Genomic DNA, 15,040 nt, shown 5'->3' with positions numbered 1-15,040 from the left:
AAAGTCACTGATAAGAATCCACGGTGCTATTAAAAAAGCTGCTGCACACAAAGGTAAAGCTTAAGACGTTTGATGAACTGTCCATTGTTTTCTGCACACTGAAGAATATTTGTCTCCATTCCAACACTAATTGTCGAAGAGAGGGGCGGAGAGAGCACGAAGGGGAACGAGCGTGTTGTCAGGGGAGACTAGACGGAGATCGTTTGATTGCACCACAAAGCCCAAAGCTGTCAGTCAACATCAGAAACAAACAGGGCTTCTGAGCTCCCAGTGGAGATCCACTTTTCTAGATAGTGAGCCACTGAAACTGGGATTTGCATTGTGGTGAAGCTATGGGCCTAGCAGACACATTGAGGGGCTGCAAGTAACTCAACATATTCCAGTCTCATTAGTTTTTGCAGAGAAAGCAGATGGTTGTTTCATGTCATTATACTGACAGATAAAGAAAGGCTTCCTACTGTATGATGCTATATCAAATGAAAATCAAACATCTGATGTGTGCGTTAAATTAAATTAAATGACGCAGGTGGTGTGGACGCTGCAGTCTGTACTTGGTGTAACTGTCCATTGTCTATGTTCTTTGAGTTCTTTGGAGAGACAGGCTGTGTATAATAAAAAAGCCAGCAAAGAAAAAAACAAAGGCACTAAATCCACTGTTTTGCTTCCGAGTGACTAATTTCTTTGTTTTTCAAGTTACTGTATGTACTCTGAGGCATATTGTGCAGTAATTATACTCTGCCAGGACGAGAATTTAAATTATTCCCTGATAATTGCTTTTCAGAGGCAAACACTCCGAAGTTTGCATCCCCCAATCGCTCTCTTACACCACCTAAAGCTACACTCATTACACCAAAATTAATAAAATCCTAATTTACGAGATTTATGAGATTATTATGTTCTCTCTCTTGAACCTCCACTGTCAACCTAGAAATGCTTGTTTCTCCAAAACACAGAAATATCACTGTAGATATATATTTTGTAATAAAAAAAACAACACTTGGTGTTTAAATCATGTTTTAAAAAATATGAGAAAAAGAAGATTTTATTTAACTTGTTTCTCAATAAACATGTTTGTGTGTGTAAACCACAACAAAACCAGTGATTGTAGACATATTCTAGCAAAATAAGAAAAGAAATATTTGAGAAATTTTAAAAGCCTTACATCTATCTACCTAGTTTATAACATTTATATTTCTATTGCTGGTTTACAGTAGTTGCTTTGAAAATGTAAAGTCTACATCAAACATATTGTTATTTAATGTACAAAAAGTAAATTAAATCATAGCTGATACAACATTACAGAAGAATTGCTAACATTACTCAATAGACGGTATATCAAGTCTAAACGTACTTTGTCAGCTTATATTTCAGTTGACAAATTGGTAAATATATATATTTATATATATTTCAGTGCACAACAGTCAACAGTGAAACTGTTTCACAAGAGAAAGAAAGATTGCAGTCTCTAACAGTACTGCCAGAGAAAACATGTCAAAAAAAATCAGTTGGATTTCAGCTCTTCCTTTGCTCACACATACTGAATCTGTGACAATGCTCATGCTGTGTTCATCAAAACAAGTACTAAAAATAAAGCACAGTGACTACGAAGTCCAGGAAGCCAAAAAAAGCTGCCATATTTGTTTGTCAAAATGGGTGAGAGGTAAAGAGAAAATACGCTAAAACTAAAGATCTCAGAATGTCAGTTTGTTTCCTTCAGAGAGCAAGTCTGAGAGACTTGAAGAAAACCAAGAGGAGACGTGAAAGAAAAAATGCCTTACTTCACTTTTACATAGAGAAGTAAATATATATATTTGTGCTCCTAAAAGAAATGCGATTCTCTAGCTGTCACTGGATAGTTAGTAGCTTTCACCACATGTAATAACTGCGTGTGGTGTCCACCTGACTGGGTTTGGTCTCAGAGGAACCCTCCTTGTCCTTTTCACTGTCTGCTTCCCACAAGTTAATAAGAGGAGGGTACAACTCATTTAGTGGTATTGATGAGGTTTTCTGCATGTACTTTTTCAGAGAATGATGATAGTTCTTCCTCTTCCATCTTTTGGCAACGTACACTCCCAGAGAGGCCAGGCTGATCATTGCAAACATTGTTCCCATGACTGCTGCAAGAGCAGTGTTGGTCCCCTGATCGGATATTTCCACAGTGAAGGTTGCTTGCTTTGTTGTGACATTCACGCACGACTTCTGCGTTTGTTGATGGACATTGGAGACGGTGAGGCACACCTCGTACTCAGTTGCTGGTTGTAAATGTGTAAGGTTGTACTCATGGACATCCACAGGTACCCTGGCAGTGTAAGTAATATGTGGGTTATCTATCTTCATGGTGGCAGATGACCACTTGAGGTTAGAAGTCATTACATTGGAGTTTATTTTCCAAGAGACCAAGATTGAGTGAGATTCTGTCTGCTTGATGTAGATCTTCATAAGCTGGGTGCTGTCTAACAGAGTGCCGTTCACCCGTATGGCTGTCACTCTTGTGTCAACTCCTTCTGAGTTTTGAGCAACACAGGTGTATCTGCCAGAGTCTTCTACTTGGACGTGGGAAATTCTCAATGTCCCCTCACCGGTAAGGCTGTACTTGTCAGATAGGGCGTCCTTGATTATCTTGTTCCCCATGGGTGTCACCCAATAGATATCAGGCTCAGGCTGGGATATGGCTCTGCAGTCCAAGTCCACGCTCATGCCAATGTCCAAATTGAGGTGGCTGGGGAAGGTATCGTGAGAAATCATGGGCAGGCACTGGTTTGCTAAGTTTTTCTGCAGGACCTCCCGCACATGCAGACCCTTGAACTCTGCTGGCGTGGCACAAAACATGGACAAAGGTTCCATGAAGCGGACAGTGGTTTTGTTAGAATTCATCCACTGAATGACGCAGTCACACCGAAGGGGGTTGCTGTGGATGCTGATCTCACGCAGGTTGGGAAGGGAGTCCACCGTGGATTTATATAGAGCATTTAGGGCATTGCTGTTCAGCATAAGACTTTCTAAAGCTGGGACATCCCGAAACGCTTGACGATTGATGTAGGAGAATTTTGGATTGTTGGTAGCCTCCAGCTTTGTGAGCTCAGGAAGGTTGTCCAGAGCATAACGATCAATGGAAACAAGCTCTCCCATGTTGTTAATACCTAGTTCCTTCAGTCTCAGCATGTTCTTAAAATCTCCTTCCTGAATCTTGTGCACCGGGTTTTTGTTCAAATCCAAAAACTTCAGGTTAGGCAGCTTCTGAAGGGCTCTCTGAGGAACTCGGACAAGCTTATTATCATAGAAAGACAGGCTCTCAAGATTGTCAAGTCCCACAAAGGCATTGCCGGGGATGTCTGTCAAATCCATGCCAGCCAAAACCAGGCTTCTCAAGTTGCTCAGAGGCTTGAAGTTATAGTCCATTATTCCAATAACTGGGTTCTCACCAATCATGAGGATCTCCAGATTAGGTGTAGATTCAAACCACTGACTGTTGATGGTCTTGAGCTTGTTGGAGTTGAGGTGAAGCCTGAGCAGATTGTGGAGCCCAGAGAAGGCATTTGCAGAGATGGTATTGATCTGATTGTGGTTGATGTAGAGCTCCTGCAGGTTGCTGAGGTCCTGCAGACAGTAATCGGGCATTTCCGTGATTTGATTCTCTTCCAGATGAAGTGTGGTGAGCTGGGACATATTGGTAAGGCCAACATCCCGAATGTTACTAAAGTTATTCTGGGATAAGTCCAGTTCAGTCAGGTTGAAGAGCTGTTCCAGCTCTTCACTGGTCCTTGCTATGTAGTTGCTCTGTAGAAGGAGAACCTGGGTGTCACTGGAAAGGTTCCCTGGAATGCGTGTTAAGCGAAGGTCATTGCAGTCCACAGTGATGGCTTCTCTGTAGGTGGACTGAGGCGTAAACCAAGGTCGGATCTCACATACACACAACTGTGGGCACTCGTTGCTCTGGACGAAGGATAGTCCTATCGATACCAGGATTAGACCAGCAAACACCTGGCCCAGAAGAAAGCATTCTAACGTCCGTCTAGCCATGCTGGGGAGGGACAGGATCAGAGTGCAGTAACTTTGGAAGAGGGTGTGTGACAGTCATCAACCGGACTTTCTGCTGATTTGGTATTTCTTGGTCTTGTAAAAATCAAGAGCTATAGCCAATAGTAGAAATTTACAGCAGGATCTTGTGGTAGGATAGTCTGCGGGAAAGAAGAAAAAATGTTTATTACACATGAAGTTTATATTAAAAACTATATAGTATGTACAGTAATTATGTTTATGAGTTCTTGGATGAAGCTGACATTTTTGTTCCCTGTAGGGTTAAAAATCTTCTAACTTTTCCTCTAATGACAACCTGACTGTGCTGTTTCCTGCATTCAGCCAAATATCTCAATGACTAATGGAGGGACAGTCTTGAAAATCTGTTATATGTACATTATGTCCAGAATATGAATCTTAAGTGGGTGGGTGATGATTCTTTTATTATCAGGTCAAATCCACTGATTTACTTGTTCCGTAAATGTTTTTAAAATATCTTTTGGGGGGCATTGTAACAGGAAATAAAAGGAAAATGATGGAAGAGAGAGAGGGCGGTATGACATGCAACAGGGTCTCCTAAAAAAACTAAACTCTCAAACCCCTCAACTCTACTAAGTAATTTTTAAAATGTACGGGGCCTGGTGGTTCAGTGGTAGAGCACTGGGTTGGGATCCAGAAGGCCTTGGGTTCTAGAAACCTCTGTTCCCCCGACATTTCCTCTAGAGCCACCATGAGGTTTATATTTATATTTTTGACCGACGTTTCCCAACAATTATTGGTTGGATCGCCATTAAGTTTAGTTCCACCATCTTCAACTATACTAGACCCCTGTGCCCAAGTACAACCTCACAGACACCAGCATGGGCGTTGAATCTTAATCGTTTGTACTGAATTACCACATAACCTTCCATGTTGATATAAATGTAGCAATTACCTAAGACAACAGACTGACTGAGAACAACAACTGCTTCTCTGCTATCCTTATGAGATGTCAAGTTATGTGCAGCACAAACAGTTTTTCAGAAAGTGCAAGTTCAGCTCATTACAATTTATGCACAAAACACCACTCTGAACTACTTGGAAACAGACCGAATTCCAGTGAGGGCTTTCATCTATCCAACAGGCCCATAAGGACTTGATCATTAGTTTCTCCGAAAATCATTAAACAGTGTGAGATATTAGTATGTGCCATGCCTCAAAGAAGGCAAAAAAGATGCACATGTTAATATTTAATGCAACATCTCTACCATTCTGAATTTGGGCCAAACATGAAAAAAAGTTTTCAGCAGGGTTAAGGTTTAGGAAAGAAATTGGCAAAAGTTTGAATAGTATTCTTTAAGAACAATTAAGACTACAAATACCGATTTTAGGAGAGGGATCTGAGAAGACAAGAGACCCTGCTATGGTCTCTGCAGTCACATTCAGCAAATGGGCACTCGTGAGAGCCGGAAAAGGCATCTGCTAGTGCATATGGCAGTGACACTTACTGCAATGGCTAGAGTAATAAAGTATTAATTTAGTCAAACAATAAATGGCTTTTATTCAGCATCAGTGCCGTGCTATTTCAAGCCCCTTCCTGTATATGAATATACTGTATGTCCAATGATATTTATGTAAGAATGTAAATGCTACTTCTGATTGGTTCAGATGGTCAGTTGTTCATTGCTGGAAAATGTATGGTTTCTTATCCCTTCTTTGTTCATCGTCTACAAAAAAACAAAGTGACAAGTAACTACCTTAAGTCTCATCCGGTTGCTTGGAGAAGTACTCAAAGCCAAGAAACAGTCCCACATAAAACTTGACATAAAGTATTGGATATTAAAATCTTTACTGGATAGCTGCAAAATCTGTGACTGTTCCCTAAATTATTTAAACAGCAATTACCATTTAAAACACAGCTGCTGGCCACAGGAATCCCTGTACCTGCTGCACCTGCAAATTCTTAAAAAAAAAAAATATGTTGTTGTCTTACATTATTACTAATCAGCCAAATTCACATCGTCACACTTTGGGCCACGTCTGATGACGTAATTTAGTGGGTGGAAGAACGCTCCTGACTCTATGTATTTTATTACATACTGTATTTTCTGAAGGTACTATTACCATCATTGATATCTTATAATTATTTCAAGTTATTTTAAGCTAAGACTTAATATTTGTGAATCTAACAAATACCTTTCTAAAAATCAATAGGTTGCAGCTGATTTTATAAACTATAATGTGCCAAATATGTCTTTAATCAACCTTTTTACCTTCTGCTTTTCATCCCATTTTCTGGTGGTAATAATAGTTACAGTATGTTTTGAATGAACAACAAATACAATCAAGTCAATTTAATAAAATGCTATAAAATTTCCACCTTAGGGACAAAAATATTAATTTCATGAACATTTACTTTAAACTAGTATTTTAAAAAGCATTTCTTACTTTGTTACATTGTTTTGAAATTTAAAACAGCAATAATTTGTTGAGAGTGAATATTAGCAGGCCAAAACACTAATCTAAGATGGCGGGTGGGGTAAACTTATACCATGCTGCCTCAATAACTATGTCTACATGCAATTACTGTATATAGACAGACTGTGCCTGTGCAACAGTTCTATCCCTCGCCATAGCTTATTAACAGGATTAAGTTGCCAGAAGTTTTTTAACAAGCCAGTGCACTTGCAGTATCCTACAGCAACACTTAAGAGATCCCATTCTTCAATTAGATCTATTTACTAAAGTAGGCATCCCACCCAGCATAGCCATACGGCAGCACCGCAGTATCACGGCCTTCTCCACCCCACAGCTTTATGGTCAACAACAGCTTAAGGAGACAGCACTTAAGAGGTTTTCAAACAAGAGAGCTGACTAATTCATCTGATGCAAACTGCCTGGCAACAGCACCAGGGAGACAGCAACACATCTCTGCTCCTCTTGTACTGGGAAATCCCTATGGGACAAAGTGGAGCATGGGTGAAATCGGGGTGGTACAGTATCTTGTTTTTTTTAAGCACTGTATATTGCGATGACTGCTGCGCCACTCGGGATTAGTGGATGGGGGTACTGAAGTGGAGATTAACTGGAGGTTGTGAACTGGATTCATACCCAGAGGAGAAAAAGAGGTCAATTAGCACTTTGATTAAAAGCCACATCTAAATCTAAGACACATACTACACTGACCTAGAGGAGTGTTTCTGCATTAGTAATCTCACTACCAAAAGTACTCGTTTGTAATTTCACCAGTGACTTATTTCTTGCTCCCATTTTAATAATAAAAATGATTTGTCCCATTGTAGTTTTGATGTATATGTGTCCTACAGTAAATACCTGAGCTGATATATTTCAGCTGTGTTACACATATGGCATAGTTTTTAATCCCATTACCTTCAAAGAAGGGACCATTCTCTCATTAATAACACGGAACCACACTTTAAACAATGCTGTTTTTGTTGACTCCTCTAGGACTGAACTGATGAATTACAGTTTTCAAACAATCAGACAGTTTTAGGAAGTACACAACCGAATGCTTCAGTTAAAATACTTAGACCATCCATGTTTCCTTTCGTAATTATTAGTTTTATTTTTATCTGTGTAAATGAGGTTGCTGTAACTGCACATCACAACACTGGAAGCCAGCTACTGTACTGACCTGTCCTTTATTCTCCATCTACACCTCCGCTTAATGCAGTGTTCCTGATCCCATTTAAGACCGGGCAAACAAAACATGAAACTATTGTCAAGGGACAGAAATGTGCTAGTGGCAATTTTGAATATGTTGTTTTGATGTGTTGGGAATGGGGGCACTTAAAAGACTGAAGCAAAATCTGTGTCAACATCCTGTTGGTTGTTTTTTCAGCAACAGCTAAAGGCTGTCCTACACATCCTGACACAGGCTTTACAGGTCTATTGTAATCCCAAAGCCACAGGAAAGTTGAAAAACATGCAGCAGGTAGAAGACCAGTCAACAACACCAAACACAGGAAGCAGATAAACCGAGAGGTTTTAACTACAGACACCTTTGAACTTGTGATTGGCATCAAATAAACAAGTACTTTGTTACAGTATACAGGCTGTTTGGTCAGTGTAGGACTTCTCAGCAACTTTCTTAAAGCAAAGAAACAAAACTCACAAGTTAGACAGTAGTTTAACACTAAATTCACAGAAATCAGTAACATAACCATCTCTCAGACAGGGTGTTATGCTCATTGTTTTCAGCTCATTAACCTCTGCCTCTATTTGATGATTTCCATTTAATTTTCTACAATAATATAATATTTCATAATACATCCCATTTAGGCATGTACAGCATAACCAATTCAACTTTTGTGTGGGCTACTTTACTTGCTGGAGCACAGTCCTTGGTGACATTTGTAACTCACTGAGATATGACTGAGACTAAAACAATATCAGTTTTAAATACATTTGTGGCTTGGAATGAGAGTATATAAAACTTTTACAGAATAATTGTCTCCAGACACGTCAAGCCGAGCATCAGCCGTTGGCCATCAGGTGTCTGTCAGCCTAGTTTTTGCAGTGCTTCCTGCAGCATTGGTCCTGTTGGTGCGAGGGGCCACTCTGAGCAGCGAATCAGTGCACAAGAAGAAACCGTGGCATTACCAGCGCCAGCCAGCACAATGTGAAATTATTATGACATAATAAATCTGAAGAAGTTATAAAACATACGAGCTAACTCTGCTTTGTGTATGTCTGCTTCTCACAGAAGCGGAAAATGTGCAGCCCTACGTGCTTGTCAGCTCTCGTCTCTGTGGTGTGTTCAAGCGTCACTTTTCGGCGCAGACGACAAAGCAGTCAGCTTGGTGTGTCATGGCCCTTGCGTGAACAAGATGGACTACCATCAAATCTGGTACAAATATTCATGTTCCCCTTAGGATGAACTGCAGCGAATTTGGTGACATCTGACTGAAATACCTGAAAAATTAAAGACATTCTCATCAGCTTGAACTTTGCTTACACACTAACCTAAGATAAGAGACATGGTAAATGTTATATCTACTGAAGACGTTGTGGTCTCCATCTTTGGGGGTGTTGAACCCTCAAGAGTTTTCTAGATAATTCAGTGGAATAACAGAACACAAAATAAACTTGATTTCTGTTTTTGTAATATTTTCAGTTTTCTGCTCAAACAATACCACTGAATTTGAATCATTTAAGTGAAATGATCTACAAACTAAAAGTCACTCTTTGGACATTTGGGGGTCCTGGTGCTCAGTCGCAGTGCTGCTAGGACACCTTGCTTGCCTGTTTTCCCCAGGTCACACAATACTGTAAGCTGCTGCTCGAACTCTTGACTTTATTTGACAACCATGAAAATCTTCGGTTCTATTTCACACCATGAAAGTCGACCCCTGTCAGTTTCATTTGAGAAACTGTCACTTATGGAGTGATCCTGAAACCCAGCCTGTTAATTGGCATCCTGATGTACGGCATTTAAATCAACATCAAAGATGTAATCTGACACTATCTAAAAATAATCTCTGCAGGGATGGTAGTTTTCTAAAGGATTTCCATTACCACAGTTATGGAGCCCTACTGTTTGTTAAACAGAAAGAAGTGACATTTTATGGATATGTGATGTAGCTTTTTTCACATATTCTATAATCATTACTGACAGTGACTGTACTCAGCCAAACATTAAGATTACAACATTTGTACTTAAAGAAACACCAAGCCATGTCAAAAAAACAAACATTCTCTTACATCTCTAAAAACTAGATAATGTCTCCCTCTTAGCCACTCTAGGTCTGACACTAAGTCTTCAAATTCCTGTCTGAGTCTGTCTGAGGACACTCGAGCTCATCGTCAAGGAAATCCTTCCATGAATGTGATAAGAATTGCGAGTGACATGAGAAAATGAAAATGTGATTTAAACTGGATAACACGACTCCTGCATTAGGGCTCTCCTGGGATATGCACACGTAACCCTGCTGGCTCAGAGCGTTAGTGCATTGATTGGCACACGTAAAAATAGATAAAAAGAGAAATGAGGGAGACAAATTACAGGTGGAGCAAGTGGGATAAACATCCACAGGGAGCCTCTAAACGCAGCTTGTCACAAATGGCAGTAAATTGAGGTGACAAAACCTGAGTGACGAGGAGGAATCTCTTACACCAGAAGCAGACATAATGCTTAGGACCTCCCTCAGAAATTATAATCAACTATTTTCTTTGGATGATGATGAAATCAGGCCTTTCTGATTCACTGTGCTCAATATGGGTTTGTCATGATTTGGCTGTAATACTATCGCTTGCTCCTAGGAGTCCCAGATAAGCAGCAGTTGAAAAATGAGCTCATATGTTTTTAATGCAGTGCATGTAGCAGGTCTAATTGTTCCTGTACAATTGCGGCGGCTCATCCAGAGCACATCAGAGAGGAAACAATGCCACATCGGTGTAACATGACTCCAAGGATAATTTGGTAATTAAGTAAAGTAGCACACATTGCAACAAAAGAGACATTTGAAGCAGTGTGTGTGCACATGACTCAACATGCTCCTGAGTTTCTGCTTGCATACGCTATATAAGAAAAGCACATGTAGCCCATTATGTTCACATTAGATGACTCAGGTCTTTCCCACCTAGAGACAATTGGGTTACTTTGTCATCAGGGACACTTATTCTATTGATTTTTCAGCAGCCCGTTCCTCCCTGCTTAACTTTAACCACCTGTGTAGAAAGCTCCTCAGCTCCTCTAGAGGCTGATTTGATTTGTGGCAGACTGATGGGCCAAGTTACACATCAGATTCTCAGAGGTGCAACGGCTTATAAGGTATAATGCTATGGAGAGTAATATAAATGTGCTGTAAATAAAAAGGACAGATCAAAAACACTACACAAAACATTGTAAGGATCATCATTAGATTGTAATAACTGAAAGAATTAATAGATTACAACAGAATAATGTAGCATGAGAATTTAATTATCATCCATCCAAGACTTCAAATACTAAAGCTGTATCGAAGCCAGTGATGTCTTATATATTTGTGGTAGATACGCTTTCAGGTCAGAATGTGACACAAAGGGATTAGACTTCTCTGATGGGTCAGAGGTGTGAGTCTCACTTAAAAGCATTTTGTATGAATATTTATCAATCTGCTGCCGCTGCTGTTCTGTGAGTCTGTGTCACAGGAGGCATTTACAGCACCTCTCCACATTAAGATAAGTTATGGAGCTTATACTAAAGAAACTATTTGAAAATACCAACTGTGCCATTAAATGATGACTTGTTTCATTGTTTTAAATATAAAAGGCTAATGGCTAACGAATTTGTAGCTTTTCTCTGTCATACCAGGGCCCCTAGGAAAACATAATGGCATTTTTGAGGACATTTTATGATCAAAATGGAAATAACTGGCATTCTGTTCGACAATTACAACTGTCATTAGTTGTGGCACCAAAGTTTACCGGTGCTGTTTAATGTTTAAATGTGTATGCAAAACATGTATTTGTGAACATGAATAAAACAGGCCAATTAAAGCTGAGACAAAATAACAAAATAACATTTTCATTAAATTGATATATGTTTTTGCTAATGATGTATTTAAATGTAAATGTATATTGCTTCCAATGCTGTTTGTGACTGCTGTTACATCTCTTCTCATCTATCCTGCGCTAGACAGGGACGAAGTCCTTAAAATTATTACCTCTAACTACGGTCTACCTGGATTAAAAAAAGTTAAATTAATGTCTGAAAAGAAGCCTTGCATTCTTTCCATATGTGAAATTAATTTGGCAGAAACTTTGAACCTAAAATAACTATCTTTTTAGGAGGAAAATGTGGTTTAGTGTAATGCTCTTAGGCTCTAACAGTAGAGACCAGGAGTTTAAGTACTACCGCCCACAGCTACTACTGCGATCACCCAAAACCAGCTAAAATGCATCTCACAATGCATCTCTCTGCCATCTGAGGAGGCAAAATCACAGCCATCATTCTCAGCGGTACTTGAAGAAATACAGCGTTTTGTCAGTTGGCCACTCTGGGTCAAACTTTTCCCTGTGCTACTTTATGGTCTATAAATCATAAACCATAAGGTGTGTGTTGCAGCTCTGTTATGCCATATTAATGTTGCATATCTGAAACAAATGTCCATTAGAGACATTATGAACCAGCTGGGCCTCCAACACTTTCCTGCCGCAGCCACCACCTGGGTATCAAAGCATCATGAAGGGCTGTCCACTAGGTTCCTATGTTTTTAAAGCAGACACACTCCGTTTCCCAGCACAGGTGTGTCAGCAAACAAGCAGAACACTTTGTAACACTGGTTGCAGTGTTGGGAGATCACTGTGCGCAGGAGGAGCGCAACTGTAATTGTGTGTTGTCAAAGGACAAAGGGTTAATGATGTCGTCCTTCTTATAGGAATCAAGACTCGAGCTGAAAAACTCAGACCCATCCCCCCCCTTTTTCACCCTGTCTTATACCCTTGGGGCCTAAATGCTGTTGTTGGTGGGGGGTGCTTCATCCCCTCCCTCAAGGCCTGGCTGTCTAACCCCGCATACACACACACACACACACACATTACCATACCATCGCACCATATGGCGTATGTGTGGGTGTGTGTGTGTCTGTGCCCCCACTGGGGAAAAGGGTAAGAAACAGGTGAACATCCTGCCTTCTCCTGTTCAAACGAGTTTTGAAAAACAGTTTAGTGATCTGTGGGAAAACAGCAGCAGTTAAAATAAAGTTTGCTTTGGATGTCCAAGGTAGGAAAACCAATAGGACAAGTGGTTTTCCGTCCCCAAGTCCTTCCCCCAACACCTAATATCCTGTAATAACATACAACACTTTTAGTTGACCCCAGTCACTTTGTTTGAAGACACCACCGGGCACTATTTTGCTAAGGAAGGAAAAATCCCTTATTAAAACATTAAAATGTCATCCCAACCTTTCCACACCGCGTCCCTCTGCCTAAAGTTAAATGATGCAAGTCAGCAGTCTCCATCACAAAAGCGCAACAGCTGCAGTGGCAGGAGCAGCGTTTGTGAACCACAATGGACCCCCCTCCGCCAACGCAACCCCATTCTCACCACGGCATTTAAACTGGGCCTCTTTATCCCTGAAGAAGAGTGGAGGTTTTTTTTTTGTTGTTTTTTTTTTTTTTTTTTAGAACGGAGACACCGAGACATCTGCCGACACACTTTAACATTAATATGCAAATCACATTTGGGCAACGCTGCATGCGCACGCCGCACTCATCTCCTGCTGGCACAGCAAGTACCGCAACGAGATCAAAGTTTGTTTTCTGTTGAATATCATTTGTTATATTGGGAAATGATATGCAGATGTGCTGTGGGGTTAACTGCTCTAATACATTCAATTCAGACTCCAAGCCTAAAGCCGTAAGCTCGAACCAGACTGCATTTATTTAAAAAATGATTATGCCCTTGAGTGTGTCTGCATGCCAAATATATCTCAACTCATTGCATCGCCCCTTGCAGGGTAAAATGTTTATCAGTGGAAACATGTTCCCAAAGTATGCACGGTACAAAACAACCGTAATCTATTTCCATAATGCTTGAATAAAGGTTTGTAGCAATGATGTGGCAGTCAACACAATTTGCAAGAGAAAATGCAGCTCTAAAAGATCCTAACAGGCTACAGCAGTGGAAACCCTGCCTTTCCTTTCCTGGGGGCTCTCACCTTGTTGGCATTCCAGTCCGATGTTGCCAAGCGCACAGGTCCTTTATCCAGATATAGGCGTCAGAAGACACCACGATAAGTGAGACAAATGTTAGAGAGTGAAGGGGACGGTCTCCTCACACAGCGGGGCAACACATATTCCTGTGTCCTAGTGGCTTCAGCTGGCGGATATTTGCAGCGATTTGTCGCTTCTCTATCCAATCAGTCCCAGGGCGCCTCGGAGAAAGGCATGGTGCTGTCTGCAGAGAGATCTCCAACCTGCTGTGAGCCACCACCGATCGGTTCGTCGCCCCGATGTTCCTCCGCACTGCCACTGCCGTCGCCGCCGCCTGCTCCTCCTACGGATGGAGAGGAGAAATTGATCAAAACACCTGGCGCTGTCCAGACCAGTCAGCTGATTCCGCTGCAGGCGATTGGCTGCGAGCGCCTGTCTGTCACTGTTGGCCAAGCGAAGCAGAGCACCATCTGCTCCGGGCTTGTTGTGATGAGAACAAAGGCAGGAGAGGGCGGCGGGGCAAAGGGGCGAAGGGAGGGTGTTTGGGTGGAGAGAAAGGGGGTGGGACATGGTATTAGTGCTGAAAAAAAAAAAAAATCTCCTCAGAGCCTCCTCATCTAAACACAGACCTCAAGGAAACTTTAAAGTCAGCCTCAACAAATACTGTCAAATGGATTACTTCCATTTTTAAATGTGACCAAGCTGAATACTCAGTTCAACAATACAGAGCAGATGACTGCTACTGTAAACCAGCCCTGGATAAAAACTAAATAACAACAATAAACACACACACACACACACACTGAATAGATGTGCTCTGTTGTACAAGGAGGAAATATCGTAGTTAGGGCAAATCACAGTTCTTCCACAAAATAGCAAAGAAATGATTGGACAAATATGACAAGAAATTTAAATACAAATTTACAGAAAACTGTAGGGTGACTTTAACCAAACTGTAGAACTGCTGTACTAATACTTTTAGCAGTTTAAACATATTTTTTTAATAATGAAAAGAAACATCACACACATTATCATTCATAAATACAACCCAACATTTAGTGATTATACAATTGAAATAGTAAAATTACACACAGTTCAAAAGGAACCTACCAAATCACCAAACAAAGGCTGCTCCCAGCTGCTGTTCCTCAGATGTGCACAGGAAAAAAAAAATTTACAAACATTTTCTCCTCTCATTTTAGCCACGTACTTACATTTCAAGGTATGATTCATCCAAGTCCACCAGTTTGATGAGCAATCCACATTTCTGCTTTGTCTCTAATGTGAAAATTGCTTGTTTTGATTTTTAAAGGTGTACCCTGCCAACGAGTAGGGTAAACCTGGTGATATTAGAGAAAAAGTGTTGGGTCCCACACATCCCAGCTCA

At 40.6% G+C, this 15,040-nt stretch overlaps 1 protein-coding gene across 1 annotated transcript; it reads right to left on the bottom strand.

The window, feature by feature from the left end:
• Positions 1-1,009: 1,009 nt before the first annotated feature.
• On the bottom strand, positions 1,010-14,143 carry lrrn1 (leucine rich repeat neuronal 1). Its single transcript, XM_067505738.1, has 2 exons — positions 13,659-14,143; positions 1,010-4,178 (listed from the first exon to the last, which is right to left on the bottom strand). Exon 2 carries the CDS (start codon positions 4,018-4,020, stop codon positions 1,867-1,869), a length of 2,154 nt encoding a protein of 717 aa, XP_067361839.1. The 5' UTR covers positions 4,021-4,178; positions 13,659-14,143; the 3' UTR covers positions 1,010-1,866.
• Between the last annotated feature and the right edge of the window lie 897 nt (positions 14,144-15,040).

The sequence above is a fragment of the Channa argus genome, chromosome 5 (assembly GCF_033026475.1).
Source record: "Channa argus isolate prfri chromosome 5, Channa argus male v1.0, whole genome shotgun sequence".
Lineage (NCBI taxonomy): Eukaryota > Metazoa > Chordata > Actinopteri > Anabantiformes > Channidae > Channa > Channa argus.
This window is presented reverse-complemented; position numbering and strand designations above follow the sequence as displayed.

What these genes read in the sequence shown, in the direction of transcription:
- lrrn1 (XM_067505738.1), bottom strand. Translation starts at nt 4,020, where the DNA reads ATGGCTAGACGGACGTTAGAATGCTTTCTTCTGGGCCAGGTGTTTGCT.